Below are 21,248 nucleotides of genomic sequence, written 5' to 3' on the forward strand. Positions count from 1 at the left end.
GCTGCATGCCAATGGGAAGCCAGCGCTGCCTAGGTGGTGCGCCTAAAATAACACAATGCGCCATCCTGGCGAGCTGCTTGAGAACCAGCTAGTAGCACAGTGCTACCACAATGTGTACTACGGGCACATTCTAACGTGCCTTCGTGCATCTTGCGCATGTTGAAACGAATGCAGAGCGTCATGCTACGCTATCACCGCCTTTGACAGACATGCGTCGTGTTTAAGATACTTTGAAAATGTGAAGCAGCGGGCGAGCTGCAATGCAAGTGATTATTCTCTGCCATGGTTTCAGCGATGTGGTTGGTCTGCATGAAGGCGAATGTGTTGCGAGACTGTGTTGTCATGAGACTGTGTTGTCGAAAGGGCGGACGCTGTCCGATGTGAAGCATACGTCTATGACGTGGAAGAAACAGTGTGACCTTTCGACGCAGTGACAAGCATTGTACGGCGTAAACTTAAGGGTGTGTTCAAATTGCACTGGCGAAGCTCGACGTCATGTGCAGGTTGCTCGTAATGCGCTCGATTCGAAGTAAATTTGTTGCCCCAGGCAGCACTGAGTTAGCATTCGCACCAGTGGCAACTGTTTTGAGCCAGGATATTACTTTTACGAAGTTGGTAGTCGAAACTCTTGTACTATATTTACCAGAAGCTGTTTCGCTACGCGCTTTCCTTTAAGGTGTGTTTAAAGGCTATCATAAAACAACACGAAATGCTCGTATCGCCGCTAAAAAGCTTTCCGAGGCTGACGGTGAATCATTAAATGAATGTCTAAGGCAACATACACATAAAATGCCATTGTAATGCGGAGATTAGGGGTGTTAGCGGAATGCAAACATGTCGCAGCGGCCGTGATTTAGCGAAGTCTACTCACCGTCTTCTGCAGAAAGTTCGCAAGCATGTGGTCGGCCGTCGTGTAAGCCTATAGTACTTAAAAAATATATACCTTTGGACAACCTCGTGGTGATTGACTTAGCGGTAGTTCCGTGGTTGACACGCAGTGTGTGATACGTAACGAAACATGCTCAGATCATAATGGCTTTTCTAGCAGTCATCATCTTGTCACCAGTCTGAGGCTGTGGACGTGATAATCATATATAATACTGCATTTACTCAAATGTGACGCGAAGTTGTTTTTTTGCCTTCCACATTTGAGCTTGTAAAGTCGACCCTTGCGTAACAATCGAGTACCGAAAGTATGTTTTATTTCTTCCTAGACGTAATGAAACGTTACTTTTTATGTTAGAATCGCAGCCATGTTACAATCAAATAAATATGGTGTGTGTAATACAGGGCGTGGTGCTTGCGCAATACATGTTTTTGTGTGAGTTCTTGAACGTTTGGTCCCGCCACGATGGTGTAAGTAGAAGTTGCTGTCACTAAGCTTGTCTAGCTTAATAAGTTTCCCCAATTGTGATTACAAAGCGGTAATGAAGGTTCTTGGGAAATGATTACAAACTGTGGTAAAAGACTTGGGGTCCCATCAAACATGTGGCATAAAAAGGGCCTACCATCTGCAGAAACGCTCATGTAGCACGTCGTGTACTTGAATGTTGTGACGCTTTCAATAGCCTAGTCGCGATGTTGTAACTAGATTTAGAGAAGGCCTTCAATAGATTATCGCACGAAGTGCTGTTTGTAATACTTAATTGAAGTAACGTCGGTGACCCTATTGTGCATTGTGTTAACATGGCGTATCAGGTCTATATGTTACAAGTTAGAAACAATAAAAGCCTTGCCGAAAGAATCCATGTTCTATCAAGTGTTCGCCAAGGATGTCCACTAAGCCCTATACTATTTGAAGTATATCTTGAGCCCCTTTGCTTGGCTGTCACCGATAACGTGAATACCAAAGGATTCAGACTGCAAATCACCAAAGTAAAGATTTATAGGTTATGCGGACGACATAGCCACATTTTGTGATTATCGAGATAGCGTACAGGAAGCTGTTCGCGTCGTAAAGGCATACTTCAAGCAGTCAGGATTCAAAATAAACTGGGATGAAAGCATCGGTATATGGCATGGTATCTATAGGACGTAACGTCAGAACACTTCTCTTCGGCACGGTAGATGACGACACCTGTGAAGTATATATCTGGGAGTGCCGCTACAGCACTATAAAGATAGCACAGATTGTTGGCTAGAGGAAACCGAGAAAATGAAGAAAAAAAAACAGGTGGCTAGATTGACCAAGGCCTATTAATTTTCGGCCGCGTGGGTGCTAGTAATTTGCTTTTAGTTGGCATAGTGTGGTATGTTTTCAAAATTATTTTCACGACGAGGGTGCGCGTGCAAGTAATGCATAGAGGTTTCGCCGTATTTATATGGGGATCAAGTTTCGAGTTTATTAGTTTTACTAATTTGTTTCAGCCAGTTCGCAGTAATGGACTGGTGCTGGCTCACCTGCATACCAAATAACTTGTGTCACGTTTTCTTTTTTTTTACTAAATCAAAAATATAATTTCTTACACACAGTCACACAGGTACGGCTGGCAAATGCTCTGCCAGAATCTGTCATTATTTGCTGTGAGAATGGCGGGAAAAGTGGGACTGGGTACATGCGGGAAGTGGTTACGTCGTTTTATGCACATGGTTTTTTTGAGCTATTGTTTAAGGTTAACAGGAAAAATTGTTTAAGAATTTAGTTGATGCAATGCTACCAATACGATTATACAGAGTTATTAATACAGAGGGTGCAGAAAATGGTTTGATCACAAGTAGGTTTGATTAATCAATTAGAATTCAAAACAGAAAAGCCAGGATTGTTTTGGGTCGGTATGAGGGAAAAGTCACAGTTGTACCGAAATGCAAAAGGAGTTAAACTGGAAGTTGCTGTCGTCCCGTCGTAAGAAATTGTTTCTGAAGCGTTTGTACCAGATATTTCATAAAAACGGGAATTGACGGTGACATTTACTTTAAAAAGCCAGATTATATTTCTCAGCTCACAGACCCTGAACACAAAATAATGCCATGCCGGGCCAGGACGGACCTGTATGCAAATTAGTTTTTTTTAAAAAAATTCAACCAATGGAATCGTTTGACATCTGTGCAAGTGTCTTGTGTCAATGAAAATGTATTTTTTCAACTCTGTAACCCTCCTGCTCTAACGCCTCGAGGCAAAGCGGGGTTATGCAAGAATAAATAATAAAGAATAAAGATGGCGCGACGCGCATACTCAATATGGCAGCACGCACACAGCACGCTGTGTCCTGGTGTATAGACCAAAAGTTAGGAACGCTCTCTATAACGAAATATTTTGACATATGAAGCAAAAAAAATAAAACTCATTAGTCAGCATATTTTTGTGCCTCTGTATACTAAATAGCAACAAATTAAAAAAATATTTATATTATTGAATGCACACAGCTTTGAAGCCCTCTGGCTGGCACTTCGCTACGATTTCTAGTTTACAAAGCTTACCTGGCTAAACTCCGAAAAGTAGACTCGCTCTCTTGACGAGTGCATCATCAGCTCAATAAACGGCATGTGTATCAAGTAGACGCCGTATGCAAGCTTGCTCAGTGGCAGGAATGCATTCCATGACAGAAACTTGTTCACCGGGCCTGAAATAAAAGCAAGGTTCATTTCAGCTTTGTTTAGTAGTACAGATTACAAAACATACTGCAACACTTCAAGCTATCTCAACTTATCTAATATGAGCTGCAATTATCTAATTGAGCTGCAAACTGTTGTTTTACATGCCAACAAATTTCTGGCTAGCGTCAATATGCAAACGCTATTCTTTGACCTAAAGGCACGAGTGCCTCCTGTGAACTTGATGAGAAATCTAGTATAATGTGATACAACGATTTCATAGCACTTTCTCTTATTGACGATTTTTATTGCATTTCTCATATTCACTGTGTCAATTTGTTGGGTTGGCAACAAAAATATGACAGAGGAACTCAGGGTTTGATCGCACATTACTGAGTCTGAAAAAAAAAACACTTTGCTTGAGAATCTTATATTAGTACAATTGTTAATAATTGCGAAGTTATCAATTTCACCAGTGATCAATATCACTTATAACTTTTTATTTGAAATCAAGGATACAAGTCACAGGAGCCTCTATAGAGGTAGTGCCCACATTTTCTATAATGTATGAAGTACTGAGCACAAGGCTTCACACAGCTATTACAGCAGTCTTTTTTTCCCCAGACGACATTTTTTAGGTTGCATTAAAGGGCTACTTGAACATCAAAATATATACAACTTTCTTTGCACGGGGAGGGCCCTTACAGCGTTGCAGTTGTTTTTGGCACGTGTAAGGTTTAATATAAAACGCAGAGTTGAAGCTTAAACATAATGACCAAATGTAACTTTTCAGCTCTCTCAGAGATCTAACTTCTTTTAATAACCAGCAAATGAAAACGTAATGGCAATCTTACCCCCTCGGCCGGTCGAACAGGCCAGCGTAATCCAAGCAAGAGAGACTGACCACAGTATTCTGTCGAAGAAGGCCACAGTCATCTCTACGTTCTTTGTGGTGGGATTCTCTTCTAAGTACCATGGAAACTTCACGAATACACAGAAGAGGCTGCAGCTCACAGATGCACACCAGCCTGCCAGCTGGAGAGTCTGCCATGGAAAAAATAATAAAAAAACTTCCGCTGTACTTCGGTAGTTTTGACAAAGAACTGCCACAACAGGAACGCTTCATAGCTTCAAGCGTATTCTGCGATAAATTTCTTAAATGGGACAAAAATTGGGATATCCTTAAGCTTCGTCTCTAAGAGTTGAACTTGATGGCAAAATCCGGCCTCTAGTGCGCCCTTCAACTGTATAGTTCATACATAATAATATGTTTTGTTAAACACACACACACACACACACACACGCACACGCACACGCACACGCACACGCACACGCACACGCACACACACACACACACACACACACACACACACACACACACACACACACACACACACACACACACACACACACACACACACACACACACACACACATTCTCGAGGAATTCGAGCCTCGGCAAATTGGAGAGCCGCGAAAACATTGACCCTGACCCCTATTTTGATTTTATAAATAAGACATGATTTGTTAATGGGGGCCTAACGAGAGCAGGTTCACGGTCTCAGAACTCTAAGATTCACGGAACCCCTGGTTGGTGTGTTTTGCTCCGCGAATCTGTTACAAAAACATAGCGAGCTATGAATGACTCACATATCCGGTTTTTCCACGCTAGCAATGTGTCTTTCTTTCTTAACTGTTAGGAATCAACATTAAAAAACGGTTCAACCTGTAAACAGTAAGAAAGTAATTAGCTGAAGCTTGTTTTTGACTCTTAACTCTTCTGATACGCTTCAAGGAAAGGAAAAAATAAGACGCACACAATTCAACATTCACTTTAATTCCTTATGATTGTGCGGGAATCGTGCTGATTCTTATAAACCTCTATAACATACTAGTGCATGAAAAAAAATTGACTGCAGTATTTCGTGTGAGGTAATACGTACCTTTGCCATCGCTCATAGAACTAATTGCAAAACAACTGTTTTCGATCTACGCCGATACCACTATGGCGAGTATTTTTGATATCGATTGCAGTCAGTTTAAAAAAGTGTAGGAGCGGAGGTTAGTTACGGTTGTCAATGATGCGCCAACGTACAGGATGTGAGTGGTACATTTAGAAAGAAAAATTAGGATTTATGCCACAATTACCATCGCTTTTTTAAGAAAGCAAATAAAAACCTAGCGAGTCATGGGTGCGATGTCGACTTCTTTAACAGTTTGTCGATGCAACAATAGCAAACCACTCGCAAATGTGCATGCTCTTAATATTCAGATGGCCACCTTGGAAATCTTGCGCTTTCCGAAGTCAGTCACGATGAGGGACATCATACAGCCGCTGAAGTAGCACACGGCGTGATAAAAAGGTAGGATGTAATAATAGTTCATCGTGTTCATCATTCGCCTGCGAGAAAAAAGAACAACTAGTAAATGATGGGGTTTTACATTCGAAAAACCACAATAATATTATGGTAGAAGCTACAGTGCAGAGCGCTGCAAGCTGGGACCACATGAAATTTTTAACGTGCACCAAAATCGAAGCACAGGAGGACTTGATCTTTACGGGAAAAAAAATGCAGCATGAAGATGAAGCAAAAGAGCATTTTTCAGGTGTGAATGAAACGACGACTTGGCATATGTTGCGGATATGTCGGTATGGCAGGCAAAAAAAGGAAGAGAGAAAGAATCCGCATGTACACCTGCCAATGATCGTGGATCCCCATAGGTACAAAATGTAAATTTCTACATTTGCGTCGCTAGCTAGAAAGTACACTCTTTGTGCACTTCATTGTGCGCTTGCGTATAGATTCGATAGCAAGTTCATCGCAACGCCAGAGTTGCTTTGCATGATGTGCTAAGCAAGAGCAATAGTCACTACAACGATGGCTAGCCTCAGCATTTCAGGTCGATGGAACCCATTTCTTGAAAGCTGTGGAATCGTACAATGTGACATAACATAGAACCGCACACGCATAGTGAGGTGACTTAATTTTATATCAATCTGTTCAATATGTTCAATTGCTACAGTCAGTGTCTTTGTTGGCTAAGAGGAAAAAAAAAACTCTTAAGGCCTCTCATGAACCTCCTTAACACGATTCGAATGTAAAAACCATAACATTTTTCTTAGTTGATTTATTTATCTTTCCCCCCACCATTCGAAAGCTTGTTGCTTCTAATGTGGGTTTCGTCTGCCAACAAGGTTTGAGGCACCTTGTCTAGTTTTTATTGTAAATTTTCTCCTTCATAGGCCCCCTGTGCACTAAGCTACAGTGCAGTCAGATTACTGACGTCATCAAGTGATGTTATGCCATGGTGTCGTCATAATGATGTGAACAATTTTGGCGAACCATAACGTCATCGTGACATTGTATACAGGCATGATTGCGTGATAAATGTTTGCATCACTCGCCTATGACGACGCAGGACACATATGCCGATGGTAAAATTTTGCGTTTAATGAGGCGTGTGAATCCTTATTAGGCCACAAGAAACAAACACGTTTGGGTTTAGCATACCATACCTGAATAGGTCATGCTTCTTGGAACGCTGTGTCCATTTACTAAATTGACTGAAGCGCATTCTTTCCAGCAACTAACCTGTCAGCCATCACAATGGCCTTTCGAACCCATTAAAATGTTTAATGTCTTCGAGTTCCATTAGACTACCACAACAAGCGTCTTCTCGGACGGTGTATTTGTCCACTGCCATTACCATCGCTGCTGCTGCTGCTGCTAACCTCATGTGTCAGAAACCGCTGTAACAAGCAATAGGAACAGAAAAGAAAAAAAAACGTTAAACCTGCACCAAGCACTTGGCCTATTAAGAGCTAAAGCTAAAAAAGGAGCCTTTCTAGAGACTTTTGTATTGCCAGTTGGGGCTATTCCTCCAAGCACACTCGCGTGGCACTCAAATAATGGCACTCAAAAATTACGCCAAAAATGATCGTAACTTTTGTGAAGTAGGCTAGTATCTACTACGCCGTTATTCGTCGCTCTGCAGAGAAACCTGGTACCCGCTAGAGACATGTAAGTCATCATGCGCACTATGTTGATGTTGTGGCTGATGATAAGGAATTACGCTGAGCTTTCTGTACTAAACTGGAAGCATTGATTGACCACATTTTGATGCAAGTGGCAATGTATGAGGCATGGTGGTCGTTTTACACTTCTACTTCACTACATTACGTAAGTGAATGTGATTGCTTCCCCGAAACAATGTATGTATAGGTTCTTTTTGAGATGGAGCGTCGAACACCAGCGGGGCTCTGTAGTAAAATGTTCGGCTGCCATGCAGAGGGCACGCGTTCGAATAACAGTTCATCCAGGCTGCTATTTTTTTTATTTCGTGTGATAGCGGTAGTGGACGATGACGGTGGTGGTGACGGCGGGGAACAACTTCGCCACTGTAGTCGTGATCTTATAAAAGCCTTAGCCTCTTCGGCTGCAAAAAAATATCCATGACCGAGCGGAATTTAGACAAAAGCTCACTGTGCGGCAGTCGAGTATTCTATCACAAAGTCATGACGACGCTTGAAACTCCATCGTAAAAAGGCTCCATCGTATGAAAATACGCCAGATGTCGGTACTTGGAGTGTTCACTAGTTGGACGAACAGATGGACAGACGCACGGATGGACGGACGGACGGACGGACGAACGAATGGACAGATAGACAGGCAGACAGATGCACGGACAGACGCACGGATGGACGGACGGACGAATGGACAGATAGACAGACAGACGGATACACGGGCAGACGCACGGATGGATGGACGAACGGACAGCCGCACAAACGGTCGCACAGACGGACGCACATACGGACGGAATCATGAACGAACGGACGGATGGAAGCGCGGACGGACTTATGGACGCTTCGCCTCACTCATCACCATGCACCCCGTGGATATCCCGTGATTTTTTCAGCACTCGTTACCATCTTTTTTTTTTTTTGCCATGGTTGTGCGGAAGACGAGGGTGTCTACGTGAAGGTTCTTTAGCACACATTTCTTTTTTTACTTTTGGGTGTACTATGGGCGCATGTTCCCTAATTCCACAAAGAAAAAAATATGGTATGGTGTAAACCCTTTTTACGGACATTACACCTATGTAACTACAGTTAGAGCCGCCTGTACTGCGGTTTGCGTTGGTCACAATTTACTATTTTGTAGTGCTCATTGATTTCACATTTAAACACTCCACTTTGGCAAAAGAGAATGTACAGTTTGACCACTGGGGCTTCGCTTTTTTTCTTCTCCCGAAAAAAAATACTTGCGTCGATCTATTGAATGATAAACAAGATAATACAGTGATCGCATTATAGTTTACTGCTCAGAGTAATTAAGTACAGCCAGTTAATTTGTCATTGGCAAATATTTCTTTTCGGTTACTATTTTGCTATTTTGTTTTGACACATTCGTATGGACAAGTACTTACGCGTAATTGGGGAAAGGAATGAGGATGAATGGCAGCAGATTCGATCTTGCCATGGTCCATGTTGCTATGGCACAGCCAAGCAGAGAAAGCACGGCGAATGCTGCCAGGGTCACAAGATTTCGTCTGCGCAAAAAGAGCACATGCATGGTGAGATACAAGGACACTTTCGCAAAAGCCCCGAATCTCCGACTCCGCGCGAACCTATGACGCCAGTATGCAGCCCAGTACCAGTGAACGCTAGAGTGTGTCCTACGAGGTGGCCAAGATTGTATGTGGATTGCTCTTCATGCATTTCTAAATTTGAAAGTGACGAGAAGCCACAAATTTTATATAGATCACCCAGCAATGTTCGAATAAACGAAGTTTCTGAATCTGCCTTGTATCTTGTGAGCCGAAGACGAATCACTCGTTTATTATACAGTAACTCCAGCACACTGGAAGTGGGGACAACCGAGGGCGCGAAAGAAATTAGCACAGAGGTATGTAAGTGAAACCTAAGACAAGCACAGCTAAAACGGCCATAAAAGACTGTTTCACAAAGCATTGTCAATCGTCCATGTAAATCCATATTTACATGAAGAAATGTGATAGAAAATGCGCCTATGCGAGCTCACCGTCTAAATATCAGCAATGTCAGAAGCGAGACCACGAAGAGCTGGAAGTCCGCTGATAAGTACCAGCAATGGGCGAATACTTGCTGAAGAAAAATAAAACAAAACAAAAAAATCATTAAAATCTGGTATCGATACCATTGATTAGTTAGTATACTTGCAACGAACTTAGGCAGTTGAACTCAACCGATTCATATAAATGAATAAAGATAATTACGTCTTTGTACGTACCCATATTCTTTAAGCAATTTTCGTGCACTTTTGATATCAGGTTTAAGTAAACAAGAAATCATGTGCATATTTCGCATAAATTTACTTTCTTACGCTTTCTTGTTACTGAAGGATTGGCTTCGCTAGTATTATGTGCCGTATCAGTATTGCCTGAATTTTTATTGCGACGACAATCAGTACGTGTGTCTTCGTGTAAAAAAGAATACAGTTTCGTTCACGCTTATTGGTGGATATATATCTCCGTCATCGCGATTTGACTGCGACAGATTAAAAGACATCCTAATGAGGACCGATGGGCCTTGGATCATCACCGGTGACTTCAACGCCCATCACATGCTTTGGGGGAGCACTAGGATGAATGCCAGGGGCCGGAACATTGTTACATTCGCTTCCGATTACGACCTTTACATCATGAACGATGGTACCCCCACATATCTGCGGTGTCTCACGTATGGCAGTTGCCTTGACCTGACATTGGTGTCACGGTGCTTTTCTCACAAAGTTAAGTGGTTTTGCGATATTGAGACTCATGGAAGTGATCACATACCCACCTACGGGACGATCGATGGTATCATAAAAAATTTCTCTTCCGGTGTTGCAATTGGCACTGACTGGTCGATGTTTACATCGCGTGTTGAGAACGCTTGCCAAGAAGGCCTCGCCTGCAGCCAGGAAAATACCATAGCGGAAGCTATGCAAGCGTCCAAATGTAAATTACCATTTTCGTCTAACATAACACAGTTTGACATCAAACTGGAAAAATTACGAGCTATACGAAGGCGTGCTGAACGACGATACAGACGCACAAGATCAATTTACGATCTGAGGGAAGCAAGGCGGCTCCAGAAAAAGATTCAACGACGCATTTACAAGCTGGAGAGCGAACGCTGGAAAGCATTCTGCGGATCTCTAGACCCTCATAAACCGCTGTCATGTATCTGGAGAACAGTTCGTGGTCTTCGCTCCTCTCCGCAAACACGGCACCCATTTAAAGCTTTGGCACTCCATCATGGAAAAACAGAACTCGAGGTGGCCGAAGAATTTCGCACGAGAGTTGCCGGGAATATTATGAACGAGAGCATCGACGCCGTGATTGTTCCTGAGACGCGATTACCAGAAATGGACATTCCATTCACCATGGAAGAGCTGGAAGGTGCGTTAGTCGCTTCTAAGCGCATGTCATCGCCAGGTCCTGATGGTATTACTTATAGTGCGTTGGGACACCTTGGACAAAATGCCAGAAAAGAACTTTTAACATGCTTCAACAACTCCTGGCTCAGCGGCAGTGTTCCCCGAGAATGAGAAATATGTCGATTAATACCACTTTTGAAATCGGGAAAATCACCATTGGACATGACAGCGTATCGTTCTATTGCCCTCGCAAGCTGCCTCGGAAAAGTGATGGAAATAATGGTTCTATTTCGTCTCGAGTGGTACTTGGAACGATACACCAAATACCCTTCATGCATGGCAGGCTTTCGTCGGGGCCACTCCTCCATTGACTGTGTCCTTGACTTATTGCCATTTGTTCAACAAGAAAAAAGTCGCAAGCGCATATCAGTGGCACTCTTTCTTGACGTGAAGGGTGCATATGATAATGTAGCTCACAATGCCATCCTCACTTCTCGCGCAGCAATGGGCATTGGTGAACGAATGTTTCAATGGATAAAAGATTATATACCTGGCAGGGGTTTCCTTGTACAAACATACGAGGGTACAACTGCTCAACATTACACCTACTGCGGGGTACCTCAGGGAGGTGTTTTAAGCCACACATTGTTCAATGTTGCCCTCATTGGTCTGGTGAAGGTTCTGCCAAAGTCGGTGTGCCTATCCTTATACGCCGATGATATTTGCCTCTGGAGTGCTGCAGTTACTCGCCCTCAGGTGCGTGCACGAATACAGCGGGCAGCAACCCTCACAACAGCCTACCTTCAGAAACAAGGCCTAAATATATCAACTGTGAAGTGCACGTTGATGGCGTTTACACGCAAACCAATGACGCCATACCCTGTTCACATCAATGGGCAGAGTGTCAAATATGCACGGACGCATCGTTTCCTGGGCATAATAATCGACAGAAGTCTTTCGTGGAGCCCACATTGTGCGTACTTGAAGAAGAGACTGCTATCTATTGTGCATATCATGAAATTCTTGTGCGGTGGGGAACTTCTGTGGCCTCCATGCTACAGCTGTACAGGGCCCTATTTCTGGGTCTATTGCGCTACAGCTTGCCGGTACTGACTAACACTTGCAAATCGAATACTCATTCATTGGAGAGTTTGCAGGATCAGGCACTGCATATCTGCCTAGGACTGCCCCGATGCGCTTATACTTATGCCACAATCATGCTTGCCAAAGACCATCCGGTCAGGACATATAGAGTTGTGGATTGCCTCAGAGCGCATATTTGACATGCTAGCCGTGTCCCCGACCACCACTTGGCCCTTCTACCTTCCGGAAGACCACGTGCTACGTTTTCAGACGTTATAGCCAAGCACCTAAACAGCAATCCATCAGGATATACGCCAGCTGCGAGAATGGCATGTCCTTTGTGGTGCCTCGACCAGCCGCAAGTACGTCTAGAAATTCCGAGAATCAAAAAGAAAAGCAATCACTCCAGAGTAGCATTGAAGCAAGCAACACTGCTATTATTACATGAGTTGTACTTAGACCGAACGCAGATATACACTGATGCGTCCATCGCGTCCAGCAGCTCATCAGGTGCCGCTGTAATTTCGGCTGCAGCAATGACGATCAAGGTTAAGTTGTCGCATATGACTACATCTACGGCATCAGAGCTTGCTGCTATAAGACTGCTTTACAATATCTCGTTCAAGAACGTCCAGGAAAATGGGTCATATTCTGTGATTCGAAGGCAGCGCTTCAGAGTTTGCAGTCTGCCATGCGTAGGAGGAGTCATGACCAATTGGTACAAGAAATAAGACATTGCCATCATGAAGCTCTAGCACGAGGGCATGATATTATATATAAATGGCTGCCTGGACATATTGGTATTACCGGAAATCAATTAGCCGATGATGCAGCCCGCTCAGCCCATGAAGAAACCCGTGTAGTCCCGATTCCTCTATTAAGGATAGATGCAGCAAGACAACTTTACCTGCTGGCTCGAGATCTCACACGCACGTTCTGGTCGTCTACCAGCTTCCAAAGGTGTCAATTTTATAAACTGGATCCTTCGCTCAAGCTAAAGCTACCATCGCAACTTTCCCACTCCGATGCGACACTGTTATGCCGCCTTTGGTTGCGTGTTGCATTTACAAATGTGTACTCCTTTTGCTTTGGTATGGCAGACACTCCTACATGCGACTACTGCGGAGCTGAAGAGACCATCGAACACGTCCTGTGCAGCTGCGCTTGCTACGACACACAGCGATGCCAGCTCCGGATGGTTTTGAATCAACTTGACTCCGGACCATTTTATGTGCAGAAGATACTAGGACCTTGGGCATCTGCCTCAGTTGCGCAGAAAGCAACTAAAGCACTGCTACTTTACCTAAAGTCAACAAACCTGAGCGACCGTCCGTAGACTGTGTGTGCTCCCCGAGTGTGCTCGTGATTGTGTGTACCTTCTCATCTTTCTGCAACCTCTTTTCTTGCCTTTATCCCTTCCCCAGTGCAGGGTAGCAAACCGGATGTGCGTCTGGTTAACCTCCCTGCATTTCCTTGCATCTTTATCTCTATCTCTCTTATTGCGATAGCAATTATATGGACAGTCTTGACAGGCTTTTGCCCATCGCCATCGCCGTTATGTTTCGTACAAAGTCAGAATAGATTACATCCACTAAAGTATCGTTTGTCTTACCCGTGGGTAAAATATGCAATACTTCAGTGCCAGCGCGGGCGCTTAACGCGACGGAAAGAGAGATGGAACAAGCCGGTCTAGTTTTGTCGCATGGATAGCGCGTGAGATAACATTCGCCCACGTGCGAGGCTCGCCAATAATTGCTGCTTAAGCTGAGAAGAAACCTCCCGCTTACTTTGAGGAGCATGAAGGGTTACTCTATATGTATATATGCTATTTTGTTTTTATTTTGTGTTTGTAACAATCAAGTGAAATAAAATAGCCTTCCCCAAGTAACGGGGACAACTTCTTAGTTTTTTTTTCTATTTCTATAAAAAACAACAACACCGGGGGAGGTCAGCAGTGACGCTAGAGCAGCGAATGCAAACTTTGAAAATAAGGTCGTGGTCGCGATTTCTGGCGCGTGTATTAAGTCAGCTGAAATAAACCAACAACGCGTATACCTTTCTACATGCTGTGATTACACTGCGGAAGGAGCATGAGCATGCCGGCTCTCTGGAGTGGCCGTACAACCGTCTTTCGTAGAGTTACGCGAAGTCGTATCCAAAACAGCCCATCTCACTTCGTATGATAGTAAAACTTTAACGCAATAAATTTGAGAGCTCGTTTCACACAAACTCCGGCGTCGGTGTCAATGTCAGCATCGGCGTCGGCGTCGTTGGATTTGAGCAAAAAATCAGTCACTTTTGCGTATCAAAATATTGAGAAAGATGCAAATAAAACTAATAATGAAAATCTTAGACCTGTGGCGTGGTTCGAACCACGGGTCGTTTACGTGGCAAGCAGGTGTTCTGCCACACAACCACACCTCTGCTTTTTTTTTACTTTGTTACACGGTATATATTACTAATTCTGTCTACGTATATACATAGCATTCAACATACGGAAAGCTGCTTCGAAAAACGTACAATGAGCCTTACAAAACATATTTCTTACAATACTGGGTCTGAAAAGGTATTTGAGCAGCGCACTTTGTGAGCTCTGTATACCAGTTCGGCTGAAACTGCAGTTCTTCATAAAAGTCTTGTAGCTGCGCAGTCATTAGTACAAAGTGGGATCACGAAAGCACCATTGGTTCCGCATGCTTGTTTAGAGTGCGAGTTTTCCACAAACTATACATGCCCATTAACGAGAAAGTGTCAACTGGCATATAATTGCGCTTGGGTGGTTCAAGATAACGGATGCTATGGGACTTTAAATCCAGTTGTTTTTTAAAAGCCCTCAATAGGACGTCCCATAACAAGATCGCATCCTTGCAACTAATAAAACAATGTTATATTGTTTCTGGCGAAAATAATTGAGGATGCAAAGATACTTTTGGTGTTTAACCAGACTTTTGCAGGTACTGTATTTGTATGCACTTTGTGGAAAAACGCCTTTGTTTTTGGTGAAATAGGGATTTTCTTCACGCGTAATAGCACGTCGTGGCCAGACAATCTAATATAGCGAGCTACACAATGGGGCCGGAAATACCATATCCAAAACATCATAATATACATCTTTTCTTGAGCGAGACAACAATTATTCATCGAAAATTCATCGAAAATTTGGCTGTCTGAAAACGGACTGATTCATATACTCCACGCATGAATGCTTGCAAACAGGGAGGCGATGCAAGATTAGTAGATACCACTAAATTTAGTAAAGCATCCGCGAAATTCACTTGCAGGAATGTTCGAAGCAGTAGATCAGCACAATAACGAAAATAGAAGAAAAATGCAACACCAGTTATTTATTAAATAGGTGTCTCAACCCATTACGACCTGCTCAAACCGCCAAATACAGTGAAAATATTTTTCCCTGCTTGAAAATGCAGTAAAAGTAACCTTCAAGCTTTACCAAACACAGGCATCTTGTATACATGCATCATTATACAGCATGAAATATTGCCGTAATAATGCGTGCTACAAGCATACTTTGTCATCGGGCATCAGAATGCGGGGTTATTATAACCACTTCATAGTTTAAAGCCAGTAAAACACTGCAGAAGGCATACACGCTACTGCACTCTTGAGGCCGCGTAGTTTTCATACACGAAGTGTTTGAAGTATGCACTAGGAACATAATAGCGCTATCGCGTTCAACTCTTTAAGGGGAAGCAGAAAGGGTCGCAATTTTTTTCGCTACCGCGTTCATAACTTCACTTCTGTGGTGAAACTGTCAATTGAAGCAAACATGCCTGCCACAATTGTGCAAGCTCTTGGCGCCATGCTCGTGAGTGTACATGGCTATGGTGGAAACAGTTTGACACAGCACCTGGTAACGAGCGGGTTTTCAGCTTGTGGGCATGAGTCTCAGGTAGGTATACGTATTATCAAAGAAGTTCTAAAAAAATCCAATAAACGTTCACTGGTATACCTTTCAACAAGTCGCTTTTATCCGATAAACTCCAACTTTAACCGGGCATTTTAAGCATTGAAAAGACATTTTCAACGCTGAGAATCGGAAGCCGAATGAAGTGCACCACTAGAAGTAACCTTGTGAAGTGGGTTTGAGTCTAGCTAGTACAATAACCTTTGAGGCTTTAATACGAACAACGTTGGTGTTTTGTATTCAAGTAATTGTACCTTTCTGTATGTATGTATTCATGTATACGTTCACACATTCCAGACACCTAAAACACACCTTGTATGTTCCCATCCCCATTGAAAATATGTCCACCATAAAAATGACGGATTCAACCATAAACCATTGTGGTGGAATATGGTGCTGGAAATATTGGTGGCAGATGGTGTATGATGGCGTACGGTGGAGGCTGGAGATGCTGGAGTGTCGGTAGAGCGTAGCGACGTATTAATTCTAGTTTGTGTAAAGCACCTACGCGTTCGCTAAATTCTACCTGCTAATTCAAGTTTGGTGTGACTGACTGATTGACCCATTAGTTCGCAATCGTCTAAGTCCTTCGTTTTTTATAAGAATGATCACATAACGCAGTTTGTCATGATATTAAAGGTGATGTATGGCTGCCATCCGAATGTTATCGATTGGGTGAAACACCAATAGGCGAGTAAACGTAGCTATTGTTTTTCGATTTGTTACACGCAAGATATTTATTTCTGATTGCTTACTACCGGTTTTCAGACTTTACAGTATTCTGCAAGACCGTGCTAGTAAGAGTTTAGACTAGGCATGTTCGCCGCCCCATAACATTTAATATTCCGTTCAGATAAGTAAGGCTCAAAGCTCACCTGTGCGCTCAATGCGTGAAAATTCCTTATCTGCAGAAGAAATTGCCACCAGTGTTCGGACATGGCGGCGTAAAATCTCTTGAAGAAGGTCTCTGTGTCGGGTCCGTTGACTATACGGGGGAGCAGATAGAACCACATCGTGACGAAAAAAAGTGGTATGCACATCCTGCAATTTAGGACAGCCAGAATTAGAAAAAAAACATCATATTTCTTGGGACATCAGGTTAACGACTTTTGGACTGTGTATTTCTTTAGTGCGCTTTAAATGCTTATGATCGTGAGTGTTTCTGCTAACATGCGCCAAGTATTACAACAAACACATCTCCTTGCATCTCGAATAGGCCCAGTGCTGTAGTGAACTGTGATTAGCACGTCAGTTTATTTTTCAGATCCGCGAAGCATCGTAACTAGCAATGATTGCTCATTTTCCTTTTTAATCAATAAATATTGTGAATAACGTTATACGAAAACGTTTTACCATTCTCTCCCCAATGGCGCAAAATTTCATCGATAGTAAAATAGCTCCACTCCAATAACCCTGGGAACAAGCAAATATTGCTTTATTAACATTCGAAAACTTGACTCTAACGAAAATTGTCTGGTAGAACAGGTGTGAAATTTGTTAAGTGAATTCGGATAATTTCGTCTGAGCTAAGATAGCTGCCCTGCTCAATTTTAGTTTTTGAAGCTTTTATTTAAAAGTATACTTGGCACAGATCAGTTAAAACACTCTTTATATGTTCCAGTAAGCGAATGTAAGGCATTTGGAATATTTTTTTAAATTAAAGAAATAATCACAATGAATAGAAACGCGCTGAGAGGTCATTGAGATTATGTATACTTGTGACACTGCAAAAAACCCGAAAAAAAAAGTTGGCCCCTTATGTGCATGTCATCAAAAGACAATATTCTCGTGTCTTGTGGGGGTGAACAAAACGTTTATTTGATAGATATTTATGTAGCGCGAGGCAAAAAAACAAACACAGAAAAGAATAGACTGAGAGGACAGAGCGCTCTGTCCTCTCAGTCTATTCTTTCCTGTGTTCGTTTTTTCGCCTCACGCTACATAAATTTCTTTCAAATGTTTCACCAACAAGCCCACATCACCACTCTTGTCGTTTATTTGATGTTTTGCGGAAGAAAATTGGTGAATGGTATTCTGGAGGCGCTGCGTTAGAGTGCCTCGAGCGTACAGCGGAGGCGGACGAGCGCATCAAGTCACGTCACACGTGAGACATGAGTGCTATCCGGCATTCATCTTGGAAAACAAAGCGCGCAGTATGCGCGCCCGTCTCTGAGGTGATAAGGTGTAGAACGCAAGGTGACGGGTAGGTGCCACCACCGTGTTGTCTGAGCGAAGCGTTGGAAACACTTGCCTTTTCGTGCAAGCGTTGCATGGCCAGCGCAGCGTGATAAACGCTACGGTCCTTAGAATTACTTATGTATGACTTTTCTAGAGAAATACACACATACAGAATAGTGACGTGTTGTAATGGTGCCTCAGCTATGCGCAATAATCGCTTTTCAATTGACCATCGCACAAGTGTGAACGCTGAATCTTGAGCAATATTGGTGGGCACTGCGGATGGAGTTGGCCCTTTTGAATGTTTTTGGTGCTGTTTAGGGTACCGTTAAGAGCAGACAAACAGACAAACGTACAGCCAGACAGACAGGCCGAAAGCTTTGCGTCGAAGGTCCCCAAGAAAGACTATTGTCTTAAAAAAATAAAGCAACGTTCCAATACGAATGTTGTTGGAGATTCAGTGTCGTAGAGTCGCTGCGATCAGTGACGGTGCATATGTAAAGCCTTCATTGTCACTGCCACGCTTGTAAGGTGCGCTGAAGTCTTTCCGTGAACAAACCGAAAGATTCACGATACCTTCTTGTGTTGGATCTGCAAATTTTCGTCAAATTTCTCCGTTTATTCAATATAGCTGTGCACTCCCAATCGTGAGAGGTAAGGACTAAATAAAGTGCTCCTGTGGGCAGCCCAGAGACTGTTTATAAAAATTTTGCAATAGTAATTCATACAGTATATATAGTCCTCTGGTACATGCTTATAAGATGACATGGTTAAAATGTTTCATGGTAATTGCGCCCACGATACCTACGCGATTTCATTGGGTCCTTGGACTTAGGACTTCCCCTTCTACTGCAGGAATTCCCACCTTTTATGTGCCACGGCCGCAGGGGCTAGCTGCGGCAAAACGAAGCGTGCGCCGAATGGTTGGCACCGGCCTCAGTTTTGCTGCGAGAGGTCACGAGCACTCCGTGCGTGGCTTTTGCTGACGTCCGTTGAATTTGAACGTTCGCCATTCTGAACAAGAAACGCGTTCGTTACTGGGGTTCGAGACAGCATAACCAGGGCAGGACAATGGGTTATGCCGTACTGGAAAAGCCGGGATCAGCTTCGAACACCAGGCTTTTAGCGTACACATAAGCTACATGCATGCTCAGCAGCTACAGACGTCTGGCAATTAAAGCCGCGTCTTTCTGTTTAATACCGTGACACCTAACCTGCCAAGATACCAAGGCCTCTATCGCTTTTGGTGGTCTTCTGACGGGATATATCTGGGATGTGTTCGCCTAATTCTGATCATTCACATAATAGATAACAATGAAATATGATGAATGCGTCTCACCTGATAAGCCTTCTAATTACAGCAATGATGAACACGGCTGCTTTGTTTGCCTTCTGCTTGCTTACAGTGTGACACAAAAGAAATCCGCTGTAAAAACAAATTGCAAGCTTCACTGTGATGACGACAAACAGGCTACTAAGATTTCATCATTTCACGCATCATACGATGCTTGATAATCGGCGCATCGTGAGCTTTGGATCTTTTTTGCTGTCATGATTGATGACCATGGGGCACGTACAGCCATTACACGACACCGTCAAGCGAGTAGGTGCGTTTGCTGTTCAACTAATCAGAAAAAAGCCTGAAATTGTAACAGGTGTTCCTCAAAAATGGTTTCAAATGTATCCAAATATGAGAATTCCATAGGCTCGCTTCCTGTGCATTACTTTTACTGCGGGGCAGACATCTCGGGAAGACTAGACAAATTAATCGCAATACTTATTCAGAAATAAAGTAAGGCCAATATTACAACGCCATGAACTAGCCACTGTTCTATGAAGATATTCTTTCATAGAATCAAGTTAAAGCAATCATTGATTGATAAAGTTGACTCACGCAGAGAATTCTCAGTAGCAGCAGATCTTCCACGGCACATAGAGACGTTATTCGACAAACGTCGTCAATAAGTAGCATATACAAACGAATTCGAGGACTAAATACGCAAATTCAGCCCCATGGAGTGCTGCTGTGATTAAGAAAATGAGAATGTTGGGCCTATTACTCTCGATTGCGCAAAGAGAACAATTCAAACAGAAAATTTTCAAGTTTTGACGAGCACCCCCTGAAATTTCTGAAATTACATTTACCCCGGCCTGAAATGCACCTTCAGAAAGGTGAACATCTATCTTCCTGAAAGGTTACAGTCGGTTCTGGACGAGATAAGCGTTGGTGATGAACAGGTGTATGACGGTACAGATATGTACGGAATGATGGGTTAGTCTACACTTTTTGGGCACAACTAGAATTTCGCACGCGTGAATCCTTTACTACAATGTGTATATATGAAAGCAAACTTTAATTTACCATGTTAGTTTAACTTCTTTCAATATGCTAGGTGTGTTTTTAGATTTTCATTGTGCATTGAAGTTAATATTTTTCTTCCAAAGAAGTAGTAGAAATGTAATAGCCGAGGTAATATAAGCCTCAACTTTTCTACAGCAGGACAGTTACAACAGAACAGTAGAACACCAATGAGCGGAGCCGTAATGCGATACCAGGACATTCAAAATGAGCGCACGCATATGTATATCCATCATTAACAAACCTCACTTTGCTGACGTACGGGCGGCGCTTGCCAAGACAGCACGCTACGCCAAACAAACAACGTAGAAGGTGCAGCCCCATACCAATTGTTTTGAGGCAGTGCAACGTCATTCTGACCACTTGCTAAGGCGCGCGACATGAGCTGTTAGACATCTCAGTTTTGGTTTCGCAATGAATACAAAGTAAGTTAAGTCGATCGTCAAAATTTACAATTGGCAGTTTTTGAAAACCCAGAAGTGACAATGGTTTTTTCGCAGGAAAGATCTGAATTGTATCATTTCACCTCATCACCTATCTTCTCTTACCGGAGGAGTCCATGATTTGAATTTACTAAAATTATAAGTTGTGTTAAGGTCACTATTCAGAAATTTACTTGCCCTGATGGAAGTGACGTTTACGAGGGCAACGAGCACACGTGAAATTCCCCCTACCGTAAGCATTATTGGACACATTTCCTGAAATGTGTTGTGAAAAATATCGGAAAGATGCCGAAGCGCAGTATTAAAACTTCGCCGAAACAGGAGGCCAT

The 21,248-nt window shown here is 42.9% G+C and overlaps 1 protein-coding gene across 1 annotated transcript in view; it reads right to left on the reverse strand.

The window, feature by feature from the left end:
* The window catches only part of LOC142803255 (nose resistant to fluoxetine protein 6-like), a 46,263-nt gene that overhangs the window by 5,405 nt on the left and 19,610 nt on the right, over nt 1-21,248 (reverse strand). The window contains exons 8-14 of the mRNA XM_075888375.1: nt 19,457-19,543; nt 16,815-16,980; nt 9,573-9,655; nt 8,959-9,081; nt 5,812-5,932; nt 4,386-4,575; nt 3,418-3,560 (exon numbers count right to left, since the gene is read on the reverse strand). Coding sequence (XP_075744490.1) covers nt 3,418-3,560; nt 4,386-4,575; nt 5,812-5,932; nt 8,959-9,081; nt 9,573-9,655; nt 16,815-16,980; nt 19,457-19,543 — 913 coding nt within the window. The remainder of the gene's footprint in view (nt 1-3,417; nt 3,561-4,385; nt 4,576-5,811; nt 5,933-8,958; nt 9,082-9,572; nt 9,656-16,814; nt 16,981-19,456; nt 19,544-21,248) is intronic.

The sequence above is a fragment of the Rhipicephalus microplus genome, chromosome 3, assembly GCF_043290135.1.
Source record: "Rhipicephalus microplus isolate Deutch F79 chromosome 3, USDA_Rmic, whole genome shotgun sequence".
In the NCBI taxonomy this organism is placed as follows: Eukaryota; Metazoa; Arthropoda; class Arachnida; order Ixodida; family Ixodidae; genus Rhipicephalus; species Rhipicephalus microplus.